Genomic DNA, 25932 nt, shown 5'->3' on the forward strand with positions numbered 1-25932 from the left:
CTGCATTGAAAAGCTGTTTGAATAACCAAATCGGTGAGCTGGAGATGGGGGGGGGGGGGGAGAGAGCGAGAGAGAGGGAAGGAAAGGTGACCTGTTGCTCGCAGAAATATCGACAAGGCTATTAGTAAAACTGTCATCTGATTGATGGCATCACTGAATCACTGCAATAAGTCTCTGGTTCATACACAGTTTCATTTGCAAATGAAACCCTCTCACATATTGCTTTTTAGAAATGTTAAGAGACTGTTTTTAATGTTTCGCATTGACAGTGACAGTAAAAGTAAAACATGCAGGTGTGTATGATCTCAGTGTAGTTGGACTTACAGAGTCCACCCCTCCTCCCCCCAACTCCGCGCACACAGAGTACCATGCACCATGCCCTTGAAACCAATTGTGCACAGTTATTTGTGTAGGTTGTCTCTGTTATTTCTTCATACAACATCAAGGTCAGCAGCAAAACCTGCTATGTGACAGGACCCCCCCAACACAATCACACACATACACTCCCCCCTACTGAATCACACCCCCCCACACACACACACATATAAACACAATTGCTCACCCCCACCCCCACACATAATTACTGATTTATCCCTACACACATAAACACAATTACTGAATCCCCCCTCCACACATACACACAATCATTGAATCATCCCCTCCGCCAACAAACCTACTGAATCCGCCCTACACACAATTTGTGAATTACGCCCCCACGCACACCTATTGAATTACCCCCCACTCCACACACACACACATGCTTAAATGATTGGATGACCACCACAAAACTGTTGCCCCATATACATACTACTCCTTACCCATATCCACAAAACTATTCTCCACCAATCACTCTCTATCACTTCGCATGTCTGTTTGGGAGCATCTGGCGACCATTGAGATACAGACTGACAAATGACAGCGTTCAATGTCTGCACAACAGTCCTCCCAATCGTGTTGGAAGTGGCTTATTGAGGAGACCTCAAGACAAATATTTTCCACTCTAACTGCACTTCCTATCTAGTAGGAATCCAGAAAAATATCCATAATTCCACACAAAATGCTAAGAGGTGATGGATGGTCATGGATGGAAGTTCTGGCCAATGGGGCAGTGGGTTCTAGAATGAGTTATAGCAAATCACTATGTTTTGATGAAGAAAAATTTACTTGTACCCAACCTATGAAATACCTGAAATTGGTAAACGTAATGAAACTGGATGCAAAGAAATTCCATCTCACAGCCTGGGTATCCACTTGTTACAATAAGAAGAATACTTCCATAGTACCTTTCTTCAGAGCCATTTGTAGGACACGTTGCTGTGTTCATATTGGCTCTCACAAAACATACAGTCACTCTACTTTAAAGTACAGTATATCCAGTGAAGCACTGAGGCAACAAAAAAAAATTGTATTTATATAGCGGCTTTCAATTTGGTACTATACTAAATATAAGGATAATTATTTCACAGTCGTGAAGTGAAATTTAACAATTTTCTTCTCCCTATTTCTAGTCCATTTTTTATTAACATTTAAAGACGTGATTTTTTTTTCGACTTTGGTTAAAATCTGACTCCAAAGGTGGTTTTGATAGTCAAAGGTCAGGGATGGTTGGCTTGTGGATCTCTGGTCAATGTCTCACACGTTCCTGTGTATCACAACAGGAGAACAATGCTGATGGATATAATTCTTGTTTGCGTTTAGATCAATAAATGTCATCATTGACACGCTAAGTGTTCAATTAATGTGTATCTTTTAAACCCTCTAATTTTAATATTTTACTTTGGCCTGCTTCATGCTCCTCAGCCGGTCTGCCTCACCTTTGACAGGTAAGCTTTCAACCACTTTGCTCCCACTTTCTGGAGCTTTCCCTCCACCTCCCTCCCTCCAATGTCTCATTTTTTAACTTAAAAAAAGATCAGGCTGCTGAATAGCTTCCTTCTGTTCACTAATTGCTCAGATGCTATCTTGACTTTAAGCCATCATTCCGTCTTTTGTCTTTTGCAATCGCTTTGGTGTCAGATGTCAAACACGTGATGTAACCTGCCAAATGTAAGCAGAGAGTGGATTAAGTTTACAGCAGTTAACCTCGCAATGGCAGTATGTAGGGACTGAGCTACACACTTAACTTTTATGTGCACTTTCAGTACTTTAGTTAAAGATCACCTTTGTAACTAAAACCTTTGAATGGAAAATTACTGCCATTTTACTTTTTAAATTGAGATAATAAAGTTTATAACATGAAAGCTATAAACTTCCCTCAATCTTGTGTGATTTGCTGTTCTGTTATCAGTCATGTTTAAGCAAACAATACAGCTTCAGCTAAGGGACAGTAAATGTTCAGGGATTTTCAAACTTCATTGAAGACATAACACACACGTGGATTCAGAATTGGTTGAAAGCAATGAAGCAGAGAGACTTTGTTGTCGCAGACAATCTTTGTGGTTAGATTATCAGTCCTATAAAATGAGCTTGATATGGTATGCTCATAGACTGATAACTGACAAATGAAGATAAATGCAAGGTACAACTACATATAGTATAGAACTTGTCAGAAGGGAAACTGAAAGAGATCTAGGGGTGTCAGTTGATTCATCAGTCACTATGTCAAATCATTGATAGAGAATTCAGTTATAGCTACATATTGATTTTGGTCATACAACAACAACAACAAAATTACATTTATAGAGCGCCTTTCACATTGGGAGGATATCCCAAAGCGCTGAACAGTCAGGTGTCGGGGCCCGAGCATGGAGGAGGGGTGGTGTAGGGGTGAGGGAAGGCAGAGAAGTGGGAGGGAGACCAAAGGCACGGTCGAAGAGAAGGGTCTTGAGACCGGCCTTGAAGGATGTGAGGGAGGAAGCGAGGTGAAGGGAATGCGGGATGGAGTTCCAGATTGTGGGGGCAGAGAGGCTGAAAGCCCGGCCACCAATGGTAGGGTGGGTTCGGGCGGGAGACATAGAGCAGGCTGGAGCCTGATGAACGGAGGGAGCGGACAGGTTGGTAGGGAATCAAAAGGTCAGAGAAGTAGGAGGGGGCAAGACCATGGATTGCCTTAAAGGTGAGGACGAGGATCTTGAACTCGATCCTCTGGGGAATGGGGAGCCAGTGGAGTCGGGCGAGGGTGGGAGTGATGGGGTCGTGGAGCCTAGTGTGCGAGAGTACATGAACTGCAGAGTTTTGGATGATCTGCAGCTTGTGAAGGGAAGAGTTGGGAAGGCCGATGAGGAGCGAGTTCCCGTAATCAAGCCTTGAGGTGACGAATGCGTGAGTGAGGGTTTCGGCAGCCTGAGGGGTGAGGCAGTGGCGGAGTCTGGCAATGTTCCACAGTTACAATGAGAGAAAACCCATTAGTGGCTGAAAGGTGCTATGTGTAACGCCAACAAATATTCCTCCATCAATGGCTTTGTGGCTACAGAGACATCATGGTGAGACCCGGGTCATACAAACCAGAAAGCCTCAGCTTTGAACATGGTCTGTGCTGAGTTAGTTGTTCTTAAATTAGGCATGATAATAATAATCCTTGCACTTGATATAGCGCTTTTTTGACGTCTTCGAGACGTCTCAAAGCGCTTCACAAAAAATACTGTAAAGTAAATTGACTGTATATTTTGTGGGTGAAATGCGGCAGCCAATTGCGCACAGCAGTGATTAAGGAATGATTAAGGGCAAAGTAGCTTTAGTGTCCCTGAGAGGAAATTCAGTCTGGGCGCCTACTCCTGTTGCATAGACCCTGCTGGAAGGTGTGGGTGTTGAGGATGTCAGGTGTGGACAGGTTTGGTCTGATCTGTAATGCCCCCAAACAACCCATTGTTATTTACTATGAAGTTACATTCATAAATAATGAGTACCTGAGTGAGGTCCCGGAGGGTGTCAGCCACTAATAGGATCATATCCCTTGAAGGAAAAGAGTTAAAAGATTCAGGAGAGGACAGGAAATAAACATATTCCTCCTGAGACCCACTTATTTAAATGGCAAAGCAGATTATTGAGCCAAATGGACCTTTGACAGAATTCCTGCATTTAGAATGATGTGCTTGGCTCAGTTGGTAGGACTCTCACCTCGGAGTCAGATGATTGTAGGTTCAAGCCCCACATTGGCACTTGGCACTCATATAATCGAGACTGTCACTGCATTGCTGGAGATGCCATCTTTCAGATGAGAAATTAAACTGAAGTCCCGTTGGCTTGTTCAAGTGGACGTTAAAGATCCTATGGCACTAATCGAAAAGGGAAGGGAGCTTCTCTCTGTGTCCTGGTGAATAATCCTTCATGTAAAACTGATCATTCATTTCATGGCTGTTTGTGGTCCATTGCTGTGTGCAAATTGACTGCCACCTTCCCCACAAGTATAGTCACTCCACTCTACACTACATCCTTTGTAGTGCTTTGATACATTCTTCTGACATGAAAGATGCTAGACCTAGACCAAATGCTAGGATTATTGCTTTTATTGGGTACTAAATGCATGATTGGTTGTTCAGTGGTTGTTAATTACATCATTAACGGCACCCGTGTAAACCAAATGGCCTCAGGCACAGTTTACACATGACTTATAAAAGACAAAAAGATTGCATGGGGCAGACTAGACAAGTATCCTTTAACTGAGCTGCAGTGAAATTTACCACATAGATATTTATAAATATACACTTCTGAATAACATATTTGCTCATGTTTGTCCTGTAGCTCAGTGGTTAGAGCACTCGCTTTGCAAGCGAGAGACCTGTGTTCAATTCCAGGCAGAGGGCGAAACCTTGGGCAAGTTTCCTTACTCCACACAGAGCCTAATAATAATCCCTCCAAAACCCAAAACAATAATAAATTGGTCATTTTCAATCCACGACTGTTTGTGGGACATTGCTGTGCGCAATTGGCTGCCACGTTCGCCCACAAATATACAGTCAATTCACTTTACAGTGTGTTCTGTGAAGCGCTTTGGGACGTCCTCCCAACGTGAAAAGCGCTATATCAAATGCAAGGATTATTACTATTATTATTATAATGCAGAATTCCTTGCTGAAACAATCTGCAACAAATGGGGACAAAATGACACTTATAATAATAAACCTTACATTTGATATAGCACCTTTCATGTCAGGACATATCAAAGTGTTTCAAAGCATTTACTCTAAAGCGTAAAGATGTGCATTTTGTAGGCAAACGCAGCAACCAACTTTGGGGGATTGCTGGCCAGAACACTGGGAGAAACACTCTTTTCGAATAGTGCTTTGGGATCGTTAACATCCACCTGAACAGGCAGAGAGGATCTCCATTTAACATCTCATTCGAAGGACAGCACCTCCAACAACATAGCACAATCCCAGCACTGCAGTGGAGTGTCGGTTTTAGAGTCTAGACTATATGAGCTCAAGGTCCCGACGTGGTGCTTGAAACCCACAATCGTCTGACTCAGAGGTGAGAGTCAGAACTGAGTCTGTGTATCTGTTAACACAGCTTGCACTTATAGCATCTTTCCCACAGGATGAAGCACTTCACAGAGACTATATGGAGCGTGAGCGGAAAGGAGAATTTAAGCAAGTGTTGAGCAAAGGTAATGTCAAGGTTATAATTTTTTAGGAGTTGACAAGTAGCAGGAAGCTTCCCAGACAAGGTTTCAATCTAAAGTTATGTGACTTAAACTCCAGCAGGTCCCCAACACATTCTCTGGGACGACTCTCGCCAAACTGTGCCTAATACTCTCCGGAATTAGGTAAGCAGGACGTGACCCTCCAGGAAACTTGAGTGCTTTGCATTTCAGACATGGGAAATTCCATCTGTAGATGACATAAATATACAGTCTGGCTTAAGTACATTGATGGGTTTCCGATTGTGTCAGACACTCAGCTGACCAGCAAAAAGCNTTTGCAGGGAGGAAAAGAATGAACATGGCGAAGGGGCTTGGGAAGAGAGTTTCAGAGAGTGGGTTAGGGAGAAGGGCACTGTATTAACATCACCTGGAATGCAGAGCTCTTTCTAACAACACCAACAACTTGCATTTATATAGAGCCCTTCACGCTGTACGGCATCATGGAGTACTTAAATTTAGCAGCATGACACTTGGGAATACCCAGGGAACTGTTCTGTAGGTGGTTTAAATATAATTTCCCTGCAGCAGCCAAAATGTTTCCTAATATTCAGTCGACTCCTCCAGGATGGGAGGGAATGTCACCAAGTTCACTGACACTGGAGCGGGATCCAGTTTACCACCCAGTCAGTGAGTCACTGCTTTGCAAGTGACAAGGCCCACAGCTCTATTCCCATGATACATCGAACACTTAAACTAATCTCCAAAACACTTAAATCTGTCAACATAATAACAGAGGGCCATTTGGACAACACAAGTACAGTTTATGTTTCTCCTGAGACCAACTTATTTAAATAGCAAACCGGTTTCCTGAGCTAAATGGACCTTTGGCAGAATTTCTGCATTTAGAATGAAGTGCCTGATCCTGTCCTGAAGTCAAAGTAAGAAAGACCATCTCAGAGACTGAGACGTTAAACACACTGACTATGTGATCAAGGAGCAGAGCTAAGACAGAAGCCTCTCAGTGTACAGCTCAGACCAAAGAGCAATAGTTCATGCTGCCAGTGTAGAAATGTCCTGTCTGATGTCCTCAATGTTAAATTGAAGTACTGGTCTGTGCACATGTTTGAAGTTCATGAGCTAACAAACAGCGAATCTCCAGACCATAAAACTGAACTTTCACTCCTTTTAGAAATGTATTTACATTTCTGCTGTTTCAATTAACTCGACAAACCACAGTCCTTTGGGAACCACAATAACAATAGTAATAATCCTTGCATTTGCTATGTTTGAAACATCTCAAAGTGCTTCCCAGAAATTAGTGCAAAGTGTAGTGATTATATATTGTAAGCAAAGGTGGCAGCCAATTTACGCACAGCGATGTCATACAAACAGCCGTGAAGTGAACAACCAATTTTATTTGGGGCATTGTTGGGTAGGACACTGAGAGAAACTCCCTTCTCTTTTTCTTGAGCCATGGGATCTTTAACATCTACTCAACAGGCAGACCAGATGTCAATTTAGCGTCTCATCCGAAGCATGGCAAGAACTTTGAATTCACAGTCTAAGCTGAGACTCCAATGCAGTCCTGGTGGAGCAACTGTCAACAACAACAATAACAAATCATCCTGACCCAACTGTACAGTGCCTTGGGACGTCCTCCTGACGTGAAAGGCGCTTTATAAATGGAATCTTGTTGTTGTTGTTGTTGTAAAGTGCCTTTCACGTCAGGAGTATGCCCCGAGTCACTGGACTGTCAGGGATTTGGAGCTAAGCAGGGGGTTCGGATCAGGGAGGATGGAGTACAGGGAGGGTAGGGGTAGGAGGGTGGCTGAAGGCACGGTCGAAGGAGATGGTCTTGAGATGTGCCTTGAAGAAGGTAAGGGAGAGAGTGAGGTGAAGGGACTGTGGGATGGAGTTCCAAAGGGTGAGGGCGGAGAAGCTAAAGATCTGACCGCTGATGGTGGGGCGGGCCGGGCGGGGGATGTGAAGCAGGCTGGAGCCTGCTAAGCGGTGGGAACGGACAGCAAGATATGCGGTTAGCAGGTCAGAGGTAGAAGGGACAAGGTCGAGGGTGGGGGTAATGGGGTCACGGAGCCTGGTGCAGGAGAGGACATGGGCCTCAACATTCAGGATGATCTGCAGCTTGTGGAGAGAAGAGTTAAGAAGGCCGACAAGCAGGGAGTTAGGAGTCTAGATGTGATAAATCTGTGGATGAGGGTCTTGGTAGCCTGAGGGGTGAGGCAGTGGCGGAGCTGCGCAATGTTGCGGAGGTGGGGGAAGGCACAGCGGGTCATGGCACAGATGAGGACTAGAAAGGACAGTTGCTCCACCAGGACTGTATTGGAGTCTCAGCTTAGACTGTGAATTCAAAGTTCTTGAGACTTGAACCTACAACATGATGACTCACAGGTGAGAGTATTACAACAACAACTTGCATTTATATAGTGCCCCTCACATAGGGTAGCGTCCCAGAGGGTTTCCACACACCTAGCTACCTGCAAGATCCACTATTTACAAATCCTTTTTGCAAATGAGACTCCAAATTGCTACCTCCCCCCTCACACCCCTGCATTGCAAGAACTGCCACCACGTCCAAGAAGTCTCTATTCTGTCAACAACCAGAACAGAACAAGAGAAATCAAGGGAGCAATTCAATCATTCTCTCTATAAAGCAACACATGTTATTAATATATAATTATAAAATAAGTTACAAATCCAGTGTGAATGCTGTACTAATGTTAAGCAGCGTGCTTGCTCCTGGAGCCAAGATACTAACAGTAAGTTTCTGTTACTGTTTATGCCTTATGGGTGGTTCATATTTTTTGCTTACACTTCTTCATTGGGATCTATAATTTCTAAGGAGATTTCTTAAAGAAACCTGAGTCCTGTAGCTCAGTGGTTAGAGCACTCGCTTTGCAAGCGAGAGACCTGAGTTCAATTCCAGGCAGGTCAGGGCGAAACCTTGGGCAAGTTTCCTTACTCCACACAGAGCCTAATAATAATCCCTCCAAAACCAAAACCAATAATAAATTGGTCATTTTCAATCTACGACTGTTTGTGGAACATTGCTGTGCGCAATTGGCTGCCGCGTTCGCCCACAAATATACAGTCAATTCACTTTACAGTGTGTTCTGTGAAGCGCTTTGGGACGTCCTCCCGACGTGAAAAGCGCTATATCAAATGCAAGGATTATTATTATTATTATTATTATTATTATTATTATTATTATGTCAATCACATTGATTCACAAGTCACTAACACTTTGAGATGTCCTCCTAACATGAATGTAAATTGTGTTGTAAGAATGCTGCTTTGATTCTTTGAAGTATGTTAGTGGTGTTACTTGTTTGGGTCACTGTAGTAATCCTTGCATTTGATATAGAGCCTTATTGGGTCTTCTAGACATTTCATAGACTCCCTCATATGATAAAGGATAGGAAATCGCTGCACATTGAATACTCCCCCTTTAAAGAAAATATTACCATCTGGACTTATCCCTAGCAGCAGGACTTATAGGGATAAAATCTGGGAAAAAAATTAAATTATACATAATAATACTCGTTGCATTTGATTTAATGCCTTATCAGAGCGCTTCAAAGTTTTTCTGTGAATTGTAGTGACTGTATATTTGTAGGCAATTCCTGCAGACAATTTGCACACAGCAATGTTCAACAGACAGCAATATCCACACAACAAACACAGTAATCTGTGCAGGGACCTCATGACTGCACCAGATTTGCCAGTGTAAGGCAGGTCCTGGCTGTGAACCTGTGTGTGTATGTGTGGCTACATCGCCATCCCGTGGCAATATTAGGTCAGAACATTTGAAGAAATGGGTGAATCTATAATTATTATACCTTACCATGGAAAGCAACACCCAGAGGTAGCTGTTAGGTGAATAGATTTTTTTAAAAAAAAGTATTACCCTTTGAATGAAACACCACCCACACACAATTCTGACTAAACTTCACTGTACAAAGAATGCATCAGTTAAAATCTAACCCTTTAAAACAAAATCTAAAAACATGCTCCACAGGCCGTCTGTGCACATCTCAGTTTACGCTAGCATCTCTCTCATCTGTGTGACATTACGCATATGAAAGGCACAGATGGAAGTGTTCTTTAAATTACTGGGCAAAAAATTGCTCTATACATATTAAAGATACATTTACAAAGGAAACATCTTCAGAAACTCTCAAAAGATGTACACGAGTTTTTAAAAAAATCTTATTTCAAGAAAATTCAGGAGGATCTGGAGTTGGGATGGGGATGGGGGAATGCCACTTACATCTTACTTAACAATGAATGAAATCAATCATTAGAAGCAGAATGGTTGATTTGTATTAAACTAATCAAATAAATGACAACCAGCACGGTTTCAGAAGGGGTAGATGTCAGCTGACCAACAGCAACAACTATTTCAATTCATTTTTTCTGTAAATTATTTTAAGAACTACAGAAAATTGACTTTGAAGTTAAAACTGAATTCAACAATTTGCCACATTCCTCACTCAAAATTTTTACATAAACAACGTAAATCTATGTCCAGGTGGAATTTCTCCCTTTAGTAGATTTGGAACTGGTCCCTCATAGCCTCACCCCCCAGCCTTTACGACCTCCTGCACTCCTACCACCCATTGCTCCCTTCGCTCAGCAAACCTCCAGTCTGCTTCATGTCCACCCCCACTATCAGTAACTGGGCATTTCAGCCATTCTGCTCCCTCTCTGGAACTCTCTCCTGGAGTTCCTCCACACATCGCTTCAATCCCACCTTGAAAGCTTGCCTAAAGAACTTCCTTTTCGACTATGTTTTGGGTTACCTTTCCCCATCTTCCTCAGCTCCCCCCATCCCCCAGCTCGGGCTCCCAGTTGTCTCGGTGAAGGGCTTTGAGACGTCCTCCTGATGTGAAAAGCATTATATAAATGTAAAATTGCTGTTATTAAGGGAAAGGGAGTAGAGGGTACTTGTTTGGATAGTTTCTAGGTTGAATGGGATCAGTATTCAGTTGGGTGTCTCAATTCAATCATTCTCTGTATAAAGCACAAATATTTTATGTAATTATAAAATAACAAGATTACATTTGTATAAATGGTCTGTGCTCAGTTATATACCTAAAATATAATAATAATCTTTGCATTCTTGTGGAGTCCTGTAGCTCAGTGGTTAGAGCACCCGCCTTGCAAGCGAGAGACCTGAGTTCAATTCCAGGCAGGTCAGGGCGAAACCTTGGGCAAGTTTCCTTACTCCACACGCCTAATAATAATCCCTCCAAAAGAAAGCAATAATAAATTGGTCATTTTCAATCCACGACTATTTGTGGGACACTGCTGTGCGCAATTGGCTGCTGCGTTTCGCCCACAAATATACGGTTAATTCACTTTACAGTCTATTCTGTGAAGTGCTTTGAGATGTCTAGAAGACTTGAAAAGCGCTATATCAAATGCAAGGATTATTGTTATTATTATTATTGCATTTGATATAGTGCCTTATCACATCTTTGAGACATCTCAAAATGCTTCACAGAATATACTGTAAAATGAATTGACTGTATTGTTTGGGGCAAAATGTGGCAGCCAATTGTGCACATCAGTGTACCGCAAACTGTCATTTTTATATAGTATATATATATCAAATGCAAGGTTATTATTACCAAACTCAATCTTGTGCAGGTTTAAACCATGTCCAAATTAAAGCCAAAAATTAAACCAGACATTTTCAGTGGCCCAAAACTCAACTTTAGCAGAAATAATTAGAGAAGAGCAGCCAAATGGACGTGGGCAGCCTTCCAGTGCTATACCAAACTGATCTTATGAAAGTCAATGGAAGCAAATTAAATTAAGCTGAAATAAACCTAAAAGCCAAAATTGTTAACAGACCTCTCTAAAAGACAGTAGTTAAAAAGAGGAGTGGTGAAGAAAAAGAAAGTAATTGCATGTATTATAGTGAGATTCTTTTCCAGGACACTGGGAGAAACTCGTTTGTCTTTTCGAAATAGTGCCATGGGACAGGCAGATGGAGTTCAGTTGAACGTCGCATCCCAACAACAGCACTGTTTATGGGACACTGCTGTGCGCAATTAGCTGCCATGTTTCCTCCACAAAATATAGTCTTCTCCAATGGTTACGGCAATGGGAGGAGATATCATCGCTCCTCTGCGGGGCAGGAAGGTATTTCATCTCTTAAACCAGACAAAACGTCTGTCCCACATGTGTCCGGTTTTCACTGTGTGTGCGATTTTTAATGGGATTGAGAAAGTAAACCCAACCCAGAACAATACTGTTGGATGCATTGAGACAGCAGAACAAGAACACAGGTTTAGATGCAAAAGGCAATGTCTAGACAAACACCAGGAAGCATTTATATACCCAATTAACGACTGGTTGGGGGAATGGATGGTAGGATGGGTAGAAATCTGAGATCAAATGGATCAAAATGCCTTCTTCATTTGAATCTCTCCTGTGTAGGTTAGAACAGCACGCTTACAGAGGAGGGAGCCTCTGATGTGATTATAGTATAATCAAGGATAAATTGCACCATAAAGTGAAATGGTTATCCACAAAGCCTGCAGGACTGGTAGGACAAGATGCGAGAGACATTTCCTTGCTCTCAAACACAACCTCCTCTGTTGGAGGGGAATAACATTTGACTTACAACTTACACAATGTAGACATAGGAACAGATACAAACAAGTTCACAGACATGCATTAATTATCATATTTTAGTTATTTCTGCTGTAATTTTCTGATCCCAGGCATAATTAGAACCACATTCAGCTCAGGCTGATAATCTCCAGTGACTCCACTTTATAAGCTTCTGTTACTCCTTAGGGCACAAGACATTCTGCAGGAGCTGCAGATTGTAGCCTTAGATCATGTGTAGGAATTAAAGTGGGATGGCATTACGATAGTGTTCCTATGCTAGTAGATGCAGTGAGGACATTTTCCAATGTATAGTATCAAGAACTTGCTTTTCTTTTGGTGGCTTCATCAAGCGAGCACATTTCAAAGTGTTTCACAATTAACTCCCGTCAAATACAGTGACTGTATGCGCAGGCAAATGCAACATTTTTCATTACAAACAGCCACGAGGTGAGTGATCAGTTGCAATATGGAGGATTGTCGAGGAACAGAGGACTGAGAAAGAAATGCAGGGGAAATTTCATATATTGGATGATTAGCAGAAGAAGGTTGCCTATAATTTTCACTCCAAACTATAGAACATCTCCAAAGGATAAATCTTTTTTTTTGGCATTTTGAATAAACAGTGAATTTACCCTCATGGTTTGATACTGTATATAGTCCAACAAACCTAATGCTTAATTCTGCCCTTGAGCTACATGCTGGGGCTTCAGGCAACACATTTGGGGGGCTATTATGCTCTTTGTGTAAACACAGTTATATTATGCACTACGTGTCAATGAAGGGTTCAAAATTACATCTGGTCTTTTACTGCAAGACAATTTTATCTTAAAATGTAACATTTGGCAGAATTGTGGAAATCGTTAAATTCAGACTTAAGCCAATGTGTCCTCAATTCTTAAATAAAACCATCTTCTGGATTAAGACATTTCCACAGTTAAACTGAGAGACAAAGTAGTCTTTGAAGCTTAGAATAAGTGGAAGGTTTTCAGCATTTGTCTTTTTTAATGTGTGTTCCTCAGAAACAAAGGGGAGACATTTTCTGCCAGTCACTGGTCTGAAAGGCATTTGACAATAAAGAGTCCAGGAGCCGGATGTTTCTCTGTAGGATGGTGACCAGAGCTACAATATTTTAAGCATTATCTTAAATACTTTGGGACCAGACCATCATACAGTTAAACAACCTAGAATTTTGGATTATGAGTTTCAAATATATAAATAATGGCCATCAGAGTTGTTTTATTATCTATGAAATAAATCCATGGACTATACAGACGTGATGATAAAAGATGGCCTCCATCTATGATGTACAGTGTAGAATAATAATCCTTGTATTTGATAAGCAACTTTCATGTTGGGATGATGTCTCAAAGTACTCAACAGGATTTACTGTAAAGTGTAGTGACTTTACTTCATAGGTGATCATCTACACAGTGCATGCTTTGTGTCTGTGGAACTTATAGCAATGACCTCAGTCATTTCTGGGTCAGAAAACCTGCAGAAGAAATAAGAGAAATAACCTTTACTTGGTTTTGAACGTCGTGACTGAACGTTCTGACTTTGGATCCTCTCATCATTGTGCAGAGCAAAGGAACAGAGGATGGTTTCTTGTGACTGAATAGCAAGGCAAAGACAAACGTAGAATCATTCTCTTTATTGGTACAAATATATACATGAAGAAATCCCCTCTACATTTCAACTAACCTACAGAAAGCAAATATATGCCACTGGGGGGCTGGGGGGGGGGGGGGGGGGGGAGAGAAAGAGGAAGGCATAGCGATTCAAACAATTTCAGATGTAAAAGTGGGTAGATTGAACAAATCATCAGATATCATTAAATATAATGCAAAGATGATTGAAAAAAAAACTCCTTATTCCAAACAGCCTTTTCACATTATAACTTTAAACGTTACACTCACCAAACCCACATTTTCATCTTGTTCATTGTGCTTGTGGCAATGCTCATGGAAAATGAGTGAACAACCCTATCTGTACATTGAGAGATCAAACCCCACCCCCCAACAGAAGCATTAAAAACCCTTATCCAAGTTCCCCGTTATATTTATAATAAATTATACAAATTAGTTTCATTAGTGTGCTCAGTCGTTACTTTGCAGGATTGTATACAGGATTATATCTCACGTGCACATTTTATACACACGCGCACGCACACACATACACACACACCCCACCCACACACACACACGTGCACACATATACAGCAGTTAGACCATAGCCTGCTGTTTATAAGGTGGAAGCAGACCCCTAAAAGATTTCCAGTTCAGATTGCTTGGCTTAATAGATCCTTGTACCACATGTGTATCTCATCTCTCACAGCTCCTTTACACAATTCAAGTAAATGAGAAAAAAAATGCTGGCATTTGCTAACATGAATGTTTACTTTCATTTGGGAATGGTCAAGGGAAGAGAGGTAGTGAAGAAGGAAAACATTTGCAGATGAAAATAAAGGCAAAAAAGCAGAGGGAATCGCTTATAGGCAGGAAATAAAAATCACAGTCTAAACAAACAAAAAAGGTTTTTTTAAAAATCTTGCTCATTGGCTTGAAAGATGGGTATCTAGGTGCAGCTTACAAAGTTTAAAAAGTATTAATAGAATGATTGGCTGGTGAATAGAAACAGATCAGATAGTCTTTACACCCCGATTACTTGAGATCCCTGTCTGTGCTCCTGTGCTGTGCAACCAGCCCACACAAACATGCTATACAAATATGTAATCCTTATCTCCTTCCTCTCCAGAGTCACTGGATTTGCTCTCATTCTTGCCCTCAGTCTTTGATCGCTGTCGGATTCTCCCGGCTGCTTTTCCCTTTGCGACCATCTCCTGACTCTCTGATGTCCTGCCTGCTTTGCTCTCCTCAGGATGTGGGCTGCGTTTGGGAGACGACTCCGACAAAGAGATTGAGCGTACTGTCGAGTTTGAAATCAGAACACACAAAAGATTACTTCACATAATATACCCAGGTTAGGCTACAAAACAACAGCACAACAATTATTAAATTAGTAAAAATATTGCGAGCTTGACAGTTCTTTGCAGCATCAAATTACTGCCACTTAACGATCACAGATACAGAAGTACATTTTTCTTTCTACTGAAACTCAGTCTTAATATGAACCGAAGAATACAAGTGTTGGATTATAGCTTAGGCAAGGTCTACTTTCTGGACGAAACAAAATGAGAAATAGTTCATAGAGAATCATCACACCAAGGTTTTAGTCTAGACGCCAGAGGCAGTTTTCTCCTGAACTATTTGAAGGTTTTAGATATAGTCATGTCCCATCATGCAGTGAAATGAAACCCCATCAAAATGTGAGCATTTACAAGCAGCGAGCAATATCCATCACCATCAGTCAGAATTTTGAACCTGGGCTTTTCTACCTTCATGCAGGTTGTTAGGGATCTTACACTAGCAACTGAGGAGCATTAATAGTGCATATTTAGTACAAATTCTCCCAGACTATTGTAAGCAAAATCACAGGCCAACAGCAGAGCCAACACTGAAGAGTCACAAACGGTACAACTCGAAGTGTTGGAGAAATCTACAAGTTGACCAATCACTTTGCTGATGTGTAACAATCAGTTCGCTTATGGACAACATTCAACAGAAATGACCAGGATATAACACAATTATTCTCTTTTCAGGAGTGGTGGTGCCTCCAATATGACAGATTAACAAAAAATGTGCAGCACAGAAACAGGCCATTTAGCCCAACCAGCCCATGCCATTCCATAGCCAGGATAATTCCTTTCCCCCATTTTGAGTGGACTGAGGCGAGACATTGGCCAATTTCCCGCTCTGTACAGAAGCCCATTTCCACCACTTACTGGGTTACTCCTGTGAGTTTGCCAGATTGGAAAATTGTCACATCATGGGTTAGAGCTTGTATCCCAGCATGACACAGGTTACATACAGTAAGTAAGTAACCTTATTCTACAACTGTATATTAAGGTTAGTTTGCCAAGTAGAGCCTTTTTCACTCTTCAAATTGAGGGCATCCTTCACACACACACAACATTGAGGTTCACACTAGTAGTAAAACATTGGGGAAATCCCAAAGAACCAATCTTCCTTTAAAACAATTTCAAGATTAACTTAAGGAAACAGCTCTCATTGCTGCTTATAGCAACAGCCCTGGTCGAAGTCACTAATCAAATTCTGAACATCTGTGATCAGGGCTCCCTCTGCCTCCTTGTCCTCCTCGATCTCTCTGCCGCCTTCGACACTATCGACCACTCCATCCTCATACACCGCCTCTACGCTTTACTTAATCTTCGCAGACCTGCCCTTGCTTGGTTAGATTCCTATCTCTCTCACCGTCTCCACTTTGTTGCCTCCAACGGTTTCTCCTCCATCCCCCGCACTGTCACGTCTGGCGTCCCCCAGGGCTCTGTCCTTGGCCCCCTCCTCTTTAATATCTATATGCTCCTCCTTGGTGACATCATCCGCAGACATGGGGTCAACTTCCACATGCATACGGATGACACCCAACTCTATCTTTCTGCTTCCACCCTCAACTCCAGAACCACCGCTGTCCTGACAGACTGTCTCTCGGACATCAAGTCCTGGATGAGGGCAAATTTCCTACAGTTGAATGTGAACAAGACTGAGACCCTCCTGATTGGCTCGCGCCAGCGCCTCTGCACCTCAGGCTCTGGTAGCATCAACCTCCATGTTGCACACTTCAACTCACCAAGCCATCAGGAACCTAGGTGTCTTGTTCGAACCTCAACTGTCTTTTCTTCCCCACATTCAAGCCATGACCCGCTTTGCCTTCCCTCACCTCCGTAACATCGCCCGACTCCGCCACTACCTCACTCCTTAGGCCTCTGAAACTCTTGTTCATGCCTTCATCACCTCCAGGTTCGACTATGCAAATGCCCTGCTTGTCAGCCTTCCCAACTCCTCCCTCCACAGGCTGCAGATAATCCAGAACTCTGCAGCCCGTGTCCTCTCCCGCACCAAACTCTGTGACCCCATCTCCCCCATTCTCGCCCGACTCCAATGGCTCCCTATCCTTCGGAGGATCCAGTTCAAGATCCTGGTCCTCACCTACAAAGCCCTCCATGGCCTCGCCCCACCCTACCTCTGCGACCTCCTAACCCCCTACCAACCTGCCCGTTCCCTCCGCTCAGCCGGCTCTGGCCTGCTCCACGTCCCCTGACCCACCCGCCCCACCATTGGCGGGAGAGCCTTCAGCCACTCTGTCCCCAACCTCTGGAAGTCCATCCCCCAGTCACTCTGCCTCGCCCCCTCCTTAGCCTCCTTAGTCTCCTTCAAGTCCCGCCTCAAGACCCTCCTCTTCAACCATGCCATCAGCCACCCCCCTTCCCCTCCCCTCCCTTCCCCTCCCGACCTCAGCTTGGGTCTGAAATGCTATACTCTGTCCAGCGCCTTGAGACGTCCTCCCGACGTGAAAGGCACTATACAAATGTAATCTTCTTGTTGCTTCTGCTGCAGATATGGTGGAGTCTTAATGATCCTTCAAGCAGTTTTTAATCCTTGCTTAATCTGTAAAGGCCTGTAGAGATGGACAGAAGGGGGCCTGATATGTGGAGGATGCTTTTGATTCAAAGAATAATGACCACCCGACCAAGTAGATAGCTTAATTCCTTCTTTGTTCTTTATTGTCTAATAACCGAATGGTATTATCCAAGTCGTTTCTTCTGAACCAATCTGAATTTAGTGTATGTAGGACACAGCACTCAGTGAACATGGTTACATGGCGATCACAAAGAGAGCAAATTCAATGAAGGCTAAAATTGTGGTGTATTAAGTAAATATAGATATACCTTACACCGATCACCAAAATCCTGATGTTGTTGAACCATAAGTTAATGAAGCAAGCCATTGACGGGCTGTTATCAAAGCAAAGCATTCAAGATGTAGTATCCCTCCGCTGCAGCATCTTAGGAGTTTATTCTTCGCAAACGGGTTGCAATCATTTTGTTTCTATACTGACTTTTAAAAAGGGCAATTTGAATCCAGTTCAATGAAAGTCACACTTTTAACTGAGCCCAAATCACACGTTGTCTCTAGGAATCATGCAGATATGTTCTTGGATTGGGATACTACAGCCTTTTATTGCAAGTTAGCAAGTTTATCTCAAAGCATGGAAGTGGCACCAGCAAACCTATCAAATAGCAATCAGACAGGCTTGTTCTGTGGCCTTGCCACTCCTAGCTGTGGTTGCTTTATGTTCAGTTTATACAGTCCTTGGAAACCCAAGTACTTCCCATTTCAGTGAATAATAGGTTTGAAAATGGTATTGCAAGTGCCTTTGACCAAATTCCTCCAGATCTGTAGTCTGATAATCAACAGCGACCAAACCTTATGAACCATGTGAAGAATTATCCATTTGGAATACTCACAAAGTTGCAATTTAAAAAACTTGGAAAGATTTGGTTGTGCATTTTGGTGGGAGAGGGTTACATTTTCCAATTTCCAATTCAGATAAATATTTTGTTTATTCTTGTTAATTCACAAGATGAGCCACAGATGGGGATTTTGTGTGAAACCACTGCCAGTAACAGAACTTTACATTGTGAGTTGAGCTATTGGAACTCTTAGAAGGATTTACACCCATATAATTTCATATGGATGTTTTCAAACAGTTTTGCTGGTGTCACATACTCAACCATATGCACTTCAGGAAGGCAAAAATTCTGACCATTCTTTAGCTGTGATTTCTTGCGCTCGATCTCGCCTGTATCATCCACTGCACCAGTTGATGACTGCCTCAGTGTTCTTTTGAACATATGTGCTCCACTGCTTGGCATTTCAAAATCATGATCTGTACCAGCTCTACTATCAGCTCCAAATAGCTCTACCGAGAAAAATGCACTATATTTTATCTTTACACACATACGTACAAACACATGCACGGGAGCACACACACAATACATCGTGGGGCATCAGGTTATACTCTACATCTAGAAATCTATTTCAACCTTTTGTTTACTGAGTTTTCTTTGCAAGTCCAGATGTTTTCCATTTAAGTATCTGTAAAGATTATTTTCTGTGAGTTTCTCATACTGAACAGTACGATAAGGAGGTACAAAAACTACAGAATATTTCATTAATAAAAGTCTAATGACTGCAAATTTGTCATCTTGGTTTACACTTGTACTTGCAAGCGAGTCACATTCACATTTTCGAGATGGAGGTAGATAGATATTTGTTAGGTCAGAGGATCAAGGGATATGGGGCAAGGTTGGGTAACTGGACTTGAGGCACAGATCAGCCATGATCTTCTAAAATGACAGATCAGGCTCGAGGGGTTGAATAGCCTAGTCCTGTTTCTATGTTTCTACAAGTTTTGAAGCTCTTAAACAGAAGTTCTTCTCCTCTGAAAATTGCTATACAGTGCTGCATCTAAAATAATCTAGCTCCTTTAGATACTAGAAAGCTGTACAACACATGCAAACCCAGTCGAAAGTAACTTAAATGTCTTTAATTTGCTTGCTACTCATCTCGATTATAAACAACTTCAATCATAGCTAAAATACCAAGAACAAGTATAGATCGTATTCCAGATAGTTACTGGGCACTATTATGTGCTATTTATTTAAGTAAATTGTAAAGTTAGAAATCCATCATTAATTTTCTAATGAGTGCATAGTTTAACTAACATTTTGTTTTGGTCAGCCTTGCTTTGTCTTGCAGGGTGAACAGGAGTTGAGTGGGATGACTCCCAGCCCCCAGTGACTTGTCTGCCCTTCCAGGTCCTGCCAGTGAGTCAGGCTGTCTGTGCTGTCATCAGCAATGCTCTGGAATACCCTGGCTCAGGAACTGGACATTCAGTTGCCAAACATGTCATCTAACAAAATCAGTGGAACGATGCAATAATGAGATCCAAAATACTGGTTTGGACTAATAGCCCATGGGCTAACCATAATCAAATCAATACAATGTGCCCTTAATTGTTTAATTGACTAATGAAAAGGAAACCAGAAGCACATTTTCATCAATTATATAACTACAACAACAACAACTTGGATTTATATAGCGCCCTCCATGCCGTTCGGCGTCTCAGAGTGCTTGATGGCACCTGCAGGCTTTGAATGCTCCAAGGGCTATTAGCCCAATGCTAATGTTAGACATCCATGAGTTCTGTATACCCGGACAATACATGTCCATTCACAAATATTTAGGGACTATCAACAGTCATTGTTTCAACATTCTTGAATGATCTCAAATATTCTTTTAAGTATTTTTTAATTATAACTGTGGCCCCAACGAAGACCCGAGTGAGGACTTTTTGAGGTGAAACAACTCAAAAATGACCGTGGTGAGGCAGGAACAGAGCTGCTAGAGAATGTGTTGTCAGAGACGCAGGACAGCTTTCTGGGCCATACAACAATTCCTCCCCAACACTGAAAGCATTGAGGCTTGGGATGAAGTGACCATCTGTGAACACATGCAACTTTGTGAACCTGGGGTAGGAGCTGTGCCAAGACACTATAGAACATTTACATTTTTACAAAAAAAAGTGTAATTCCCCCCATTTTGAAATTGCAAACAAATATAAGTTTGCAAAGATCATGTAGATGGAATGTACTCTGAAAAGGTTGATGGAAAAACTATACAGTAGCTGCAGAACAGAACACTGCAATCTGACAGTGGCCATTCAGAGAGGAGAGAGGAATGTTCGTTTTTGCCACCGTGCCAGTGCCACTGGGTTACTGTTAATAGATTGAGCTGATGGACAACAATTAATAATAATCCTTGCATTTGATATAGTGCCTTACCACGTCTTCGAGACATCTCAAAGCGCTTCACGGGATATACTGTAAAGTGAATTGACTGTATATTTTGTGGGCGAAACGCGGCAATTGCGCACAACAGTGTCCCACAAACAGCCGTGGATTGAATTGACCAATTTTTTTTTTGCAGGAATTATTACGCCCGGTAAAGTGATCTGCCAATTGACCTCACAACCAGGTTCCTACTTACTGTTAGGTAAACAGAGGCGTGTGGAGTAAGGAAACTTGCCCAAGGTTTCGCCCTGCCATGAATCAAACCCAGGTTTCTCGCTTGTGAGGCGAATGTTCCAACCACTAAGCCACAGGACTCCACACTAATACATTGCTGTTCTGTTCTAGCAAGGAATGTGATTCTGCTCTGGGATACCCTCTGTGCTTGGTAGCATCTCTCATGTTTTGTCAATTATGATGACAGCATCCACGTGCAAACAAATCATCTGATCAGTAGGGCCATTCCAAAACAGGCAAATACACCAGACAATCCCAAATCTCTGGTTTCAAGGGCCCTTTTAATTTTAAAATAAAAACATGTTCCACATGACCAGCTGTGTGCTAATTGTTCTAGTAAATCATATTCACCCACAGGTGAGCCGGCTGACATGCCATCAGTCTATTTGCTGAAGTCACACAGAAATGCAATTTATTAATGCTTCAATTTGAGTAGAAATCAAAATGCATGTAAGCTCTGCTATAAAAATCGAAGCCCCATCATGCCAGGCTCTGCTGACTTCCAATCACAGAACGGATCAAACTCAAGATCCTCACACAAGTCTACAAATCCCTTCATGCCCTGGCACCTCCCTACCTCTCCGACTTACTTACTCCCCAATCCGATATATAAATGCAATTTATTGTTATTGTTGTAAGTTCATTTTCACATGAATACAAAGTCAACACCTATACAGATGTCTGTGTCAGTCAGCAACGGTGACTAACTACATTTAACCATTGTGAATAGAACTCTTTACTTCCAGCATCTCATACTTTCTAGTACTGTGCCTTCGTTAATAAGCTTAATTACATTTCTTGGGAAACATTTGTTAAATGTAATATTTTCAGGCAAATGCTTCCTATTTATAATTAGAAAAACATTTCCAGACTCAGAGGATTAATTATGTGCTCCTGTTAGTACAATGCTAAAGCTATGTCATCTTGATGAATAGCTTACAATCGGGCATTTTATAACAAATGTAGTTATTCCTGTTTATTGAGAATAAATGGAAATGTAAACAGACATTGAACTGCAGATCTACTTAATATTATTCAGATGAAAAATTAATATGAAAAATGAAGAGAAATGATTGCCAGATAGAGTAATGACTAACGACAGCAAAAACGGTGAGTATAAACAAGTTCAGTCTGGACTGCATCACCTGTTCAAGCACTTCATTGCTTTTGTAAACCAGCTTACCAAGGATTGTGACTCTTACGCAATGTGTAGTGTCATTGTCGGTCATTCATTGATTTGTTGCTAGAAGTTAAAAAAAATCTAGAGGATTCATTTTGGGGTAACAATTTAAGAAGTTGAATACATTGTCATTGTTTCAACATAAGCTGTAATTCTATTACTGAAAGCAAATCTAGACAGACTTGCTTAGGATAATGATGAAGTGACAAGTTCTACTACAAGTCAATGTTATTATACTGCTGTAGTGTTCCTTTGGATCCCATGAGTTGTCTGTGACACACACTGCTCAGTTACAGACAGAAATCCCTGTGAGCAGCTACAAGTCAATTTGGAGAAACTTGTATTCTCCCAATAATCACATTATTGTCCATCCTCCCCTTATAATAATAATTATAATAATTCTTGCATTTGTTATAGTGCCTGATCACGTCTTTGAGACGTCTCAAACACACTTCAGAGTATACTGCAATATAAATTTACTGTATATTTTGTGGGTGAAACGCCTCGGATTGAGTGATCAAATTTTTATTTATTTATTTATTTATTTATTTTGAAGGGACTATTACCCCCAGAAAACGATACGCCAATCGACTAGCAACCGGGTTCCTACTTAACTGCTAGGTAAAGAGGCGTGTGGAGTAAGGAAAGTTGCCCAACGTTTTGCCCTGCTAGAAATCAAATCCAGGACCTCTCGGTTGCGAGGCGTGTACTCTAACCACTGAGCTACAGGACTCCACAAATATCTGTATTCATCTCCATTCTTTGCACTCAAAGCCTACCTTCATGTGAAGAGGACCAGCTGCTGGGGCCACTGAATGGAGGGCTGCTCTGACCTTCCTTTTCTGATGGTAATCGCCTTAAGACTGGTGGAACCAGAGCAACTTTTGGAGAAGTGTGACCAGATGGTGATTCTGGCCCTTCCTCTGTAACAAAGAATAAATTTGTAAATAATAACAATAATAATAATTCTTGCAGTTGATACATCGCCTTATCCTGTGTTCGAGACATCTCAAATCCTACATTTGATGTATCGCCTTATTATGTCATTGAGATTCTCAAAATTTCACATTTTTTTTTGTAAACTCTAGTGTTTATTTTTGTAGGTGCAATTGCATTCAGCGGTAAAAAGTCTGACTGCTCCTTTCCATAGATTCATTGATTTACACACAGAGTAGAATGGTGTCCACACACAGGTCTACTCATTTGTATCGCGCTCTGATATGGAAGCGAACTCATTGCTGCGATACTGACAAGAAAAACCTGGTTGATGATACGATTACGGGGTTTGATATTTAGCCATGCAGCATGACTGAACTGGTACCACCATGGTAAGTGTTTATTTAGCAATCTGGTACTGTGGTTAGAGACAGGGAGAGAGAGTTCAAGAAAAATAGAAGATGCTAAATTCAATGAAGGAGAGAGAAACAGAAAGTTGGAGAAAATTAAAAAGAATCATAGAAAACATTTTGAGAGAGAAAAAGTTAAGATGCAGAAACAACAACAACAACAAGATTTCATATATAGAGCGCCTTTCACGTCGGGAGGACGTCCCAAGGCGCTGGACAGTAGGGGGGAAATGGTCAGGGTGAGGGGAGGGAAGAGAGGGAGCGAGAAGGGGGTAGAGAGTCGAGAGGGGAGCTGAAGGCCCGGTCGAAGAGAAAGGTCTTGAGACCGGCCTTGAAGGAGGAAAGAGAGGAGGCGGCGAAGGCACTGGGGGATAGAGTTCCAGAGCCTCGGAGCTGAGAGGCTGAAGGCCCGGCCACCAATGGTAGGGCGGTTAGGGCGGGGGGTGTGGAGCAGACCGGAGCCAGAGGAACGGAGGGTACGGGCAGGTAAGTAGGGGGATAGTAGGTCGGAGAGGTAGGAAGGAGCAAGGCCGTGAATGGGCTTGTAGGTGAGGATGAGGATCTTGAATTTGAGGTAAGGATGAGGATCTTGAATTCGAGAGAGACAGAGAAAAAGACTCAAGGAGAGGAAGAAATTGTCAGAGATAAGTAGTTAAGAGACAAAGAGAGAAAAACGTTGGCACAGTGTCTACTATAGTGACAGTATATGTCCTGATGGAAGAGGTTTCTGGTTAACATTGTAGCCAATTTGCTTTTGATGATCAATCATGAGCATTGTTTGCTTTTTCATATTGTGGATCATTTAACTCCACTGTATTCTCAGTATATCTGAAGAACTTCCATTTTTATTGCTCTTTTAACAATGTCAATATCTCGAAGGGCTTCACAGATATTTATCAAGTGTAATGACTGTTTGTTTGTAGCCAAATGTGGCAACCATTTGCACCAGTGTAATCTCACAAAGTGAGCAATCTTGAGGATTGCTGGGCAGGACAATGACATTCCATTCTCATGCTCACAAGGGAATTGCCTATTTTGTGTTGCAAATAGCACAAACCTTAATTGGGAACACAAATTCAAGTCTATGCTGCAAAAATACAAACTAGAATAACAATGGATTTATAAGGTTGTATTGCTGGACAAGTGTAATAGTAAATTAGCAATTCATGCTGTCGAGAGGCCTCAAAGCAATTCCCAAAATATACTGTGTGTTTTTTGAGCAAACATAGAGGCCAATTTGCCGCATAGCAATGTCCCCCAAACAACCATCGAGCAAATGACCAATTCTTCATCCTTATATGTAAGATGTACTCCAAGTTCCTCACTGTCTTTTCAAATACCGGATAAACCACCTTAAATCTGTACTTAAAAAGTCAACACATTACCTTCAAGGGGTGCATGACAAATACTTTGGTAATTGTACCATGAGGGAAGATTACATTATATTGTTAATCTCTATGTAATAATAATAATAATCCTTGCATTTGATGTAGTGCTGTTCACATCTTCTAGACGTCTCAAAGAGCTTCACAGAATATACTGTAAAGTGAATTGATCGTATATTTGAGGGCGAAATGCGGCAGCCAAATTGCGCACAGTAGTGTGCCACAAACAGTTATGGATTGAAGTGCCCAATTTATTATTGTTTTTTTTCTTGAGGGATTATTATTAGGCATGTGTGTATAGTAATGACCTGCCGGTAGTTTTGGCAGCTAGCTAGTAATATTAACAAAACCCGACACCACATTTACTCTGATCATACACCTGTTAGTTCTTTAGTCTCAGTCATTTGAGAATCAGAGAATAGGGTTTCAAATGCAATTTTGGAGTCCTGTAGCTCAGTGGTTAGAGCACTCGCTTTGTAAGCGAGAGACCTGGGTTCAATTCCCGGCAGGGTGAAACCTTGGGCAAGTTTCCTTACTCCACACGCCTAATAATAATCCTTCAAAAAAAAATTGTTCATTTCAATCCACGGCTGTTCGTGGGACGCTGCTGTGCGCAATTGGCTGCTGCATTTCACCCACAAATATGGTCAATTCACTTTACAGTATATTCTGTGGTTTGCAAAGAGATAAAAACAACAACAACTTGGATTTATATAGTGCCCTCCACGCTGGACGGCGTCTCAGAGCACTTCACAGTAATGGATCCCGGGGCCGAGCCAGGGGGAGGGGGAGGAAGGTGACCAAAGGCGCGGTTGGAAAGAAAGGTTTTCACTCGAGACCTGAAAATAGGA

The 25932-nt window shown here is 41.8% G+C and overlaps 1 protein-coding gene and 1 non-coding gene across 2 annotated transcripts in view; one reads left to right on the forward strand and one right to left on the reverse strand.

Annotated features, from left to right (window-relative positions):
- Window positions 1-13799: 13799 nt before the first annotated feature.
- LOC103184542 (F-actin-uncapping protein LRRC16A) overlaps window positions 13800-25932 on the reverse strand; it is a 205566-nt gene continuing 193433 nt past the window's right edge. Inside the window, 3 exon segments of the mRNA XM_042332579.1 lie at window positions 13800-15088; window positions 18848-19003; window positions 23130-23273. Of these exon segments, the coding sequence (XP_042188513.1) occupies window positions 14880-15088; window positions 18848-19003; window positions 23130-23273 (509 nt within the window). The 3' untranslated portion in view covers window positions 13800-14879.
- Window positions 25524-25595, forward strand: trnat-ugu. The gene has a single exon. It is a non-coding gene; the product is annotated as a tRNA-Thr (tRNA).

Source organism: Callorhinchus milii, unplaced genomic scaffold (assembly GCF_018977255.1).
Source record: "Callorhinchus milii isolate IMCB2004 unplaced genomic scaffold, IMCB_Cmil_1.0 Scaffold2, whole genome shotgun sequence".
Taxonomy (NCBI): Eukaryota; Metazoa; Chordata; class Chondrichthyes; order Chimaeriformes; family Callorhinchidae; genus Callorhinchus; species Callorhinchus milii.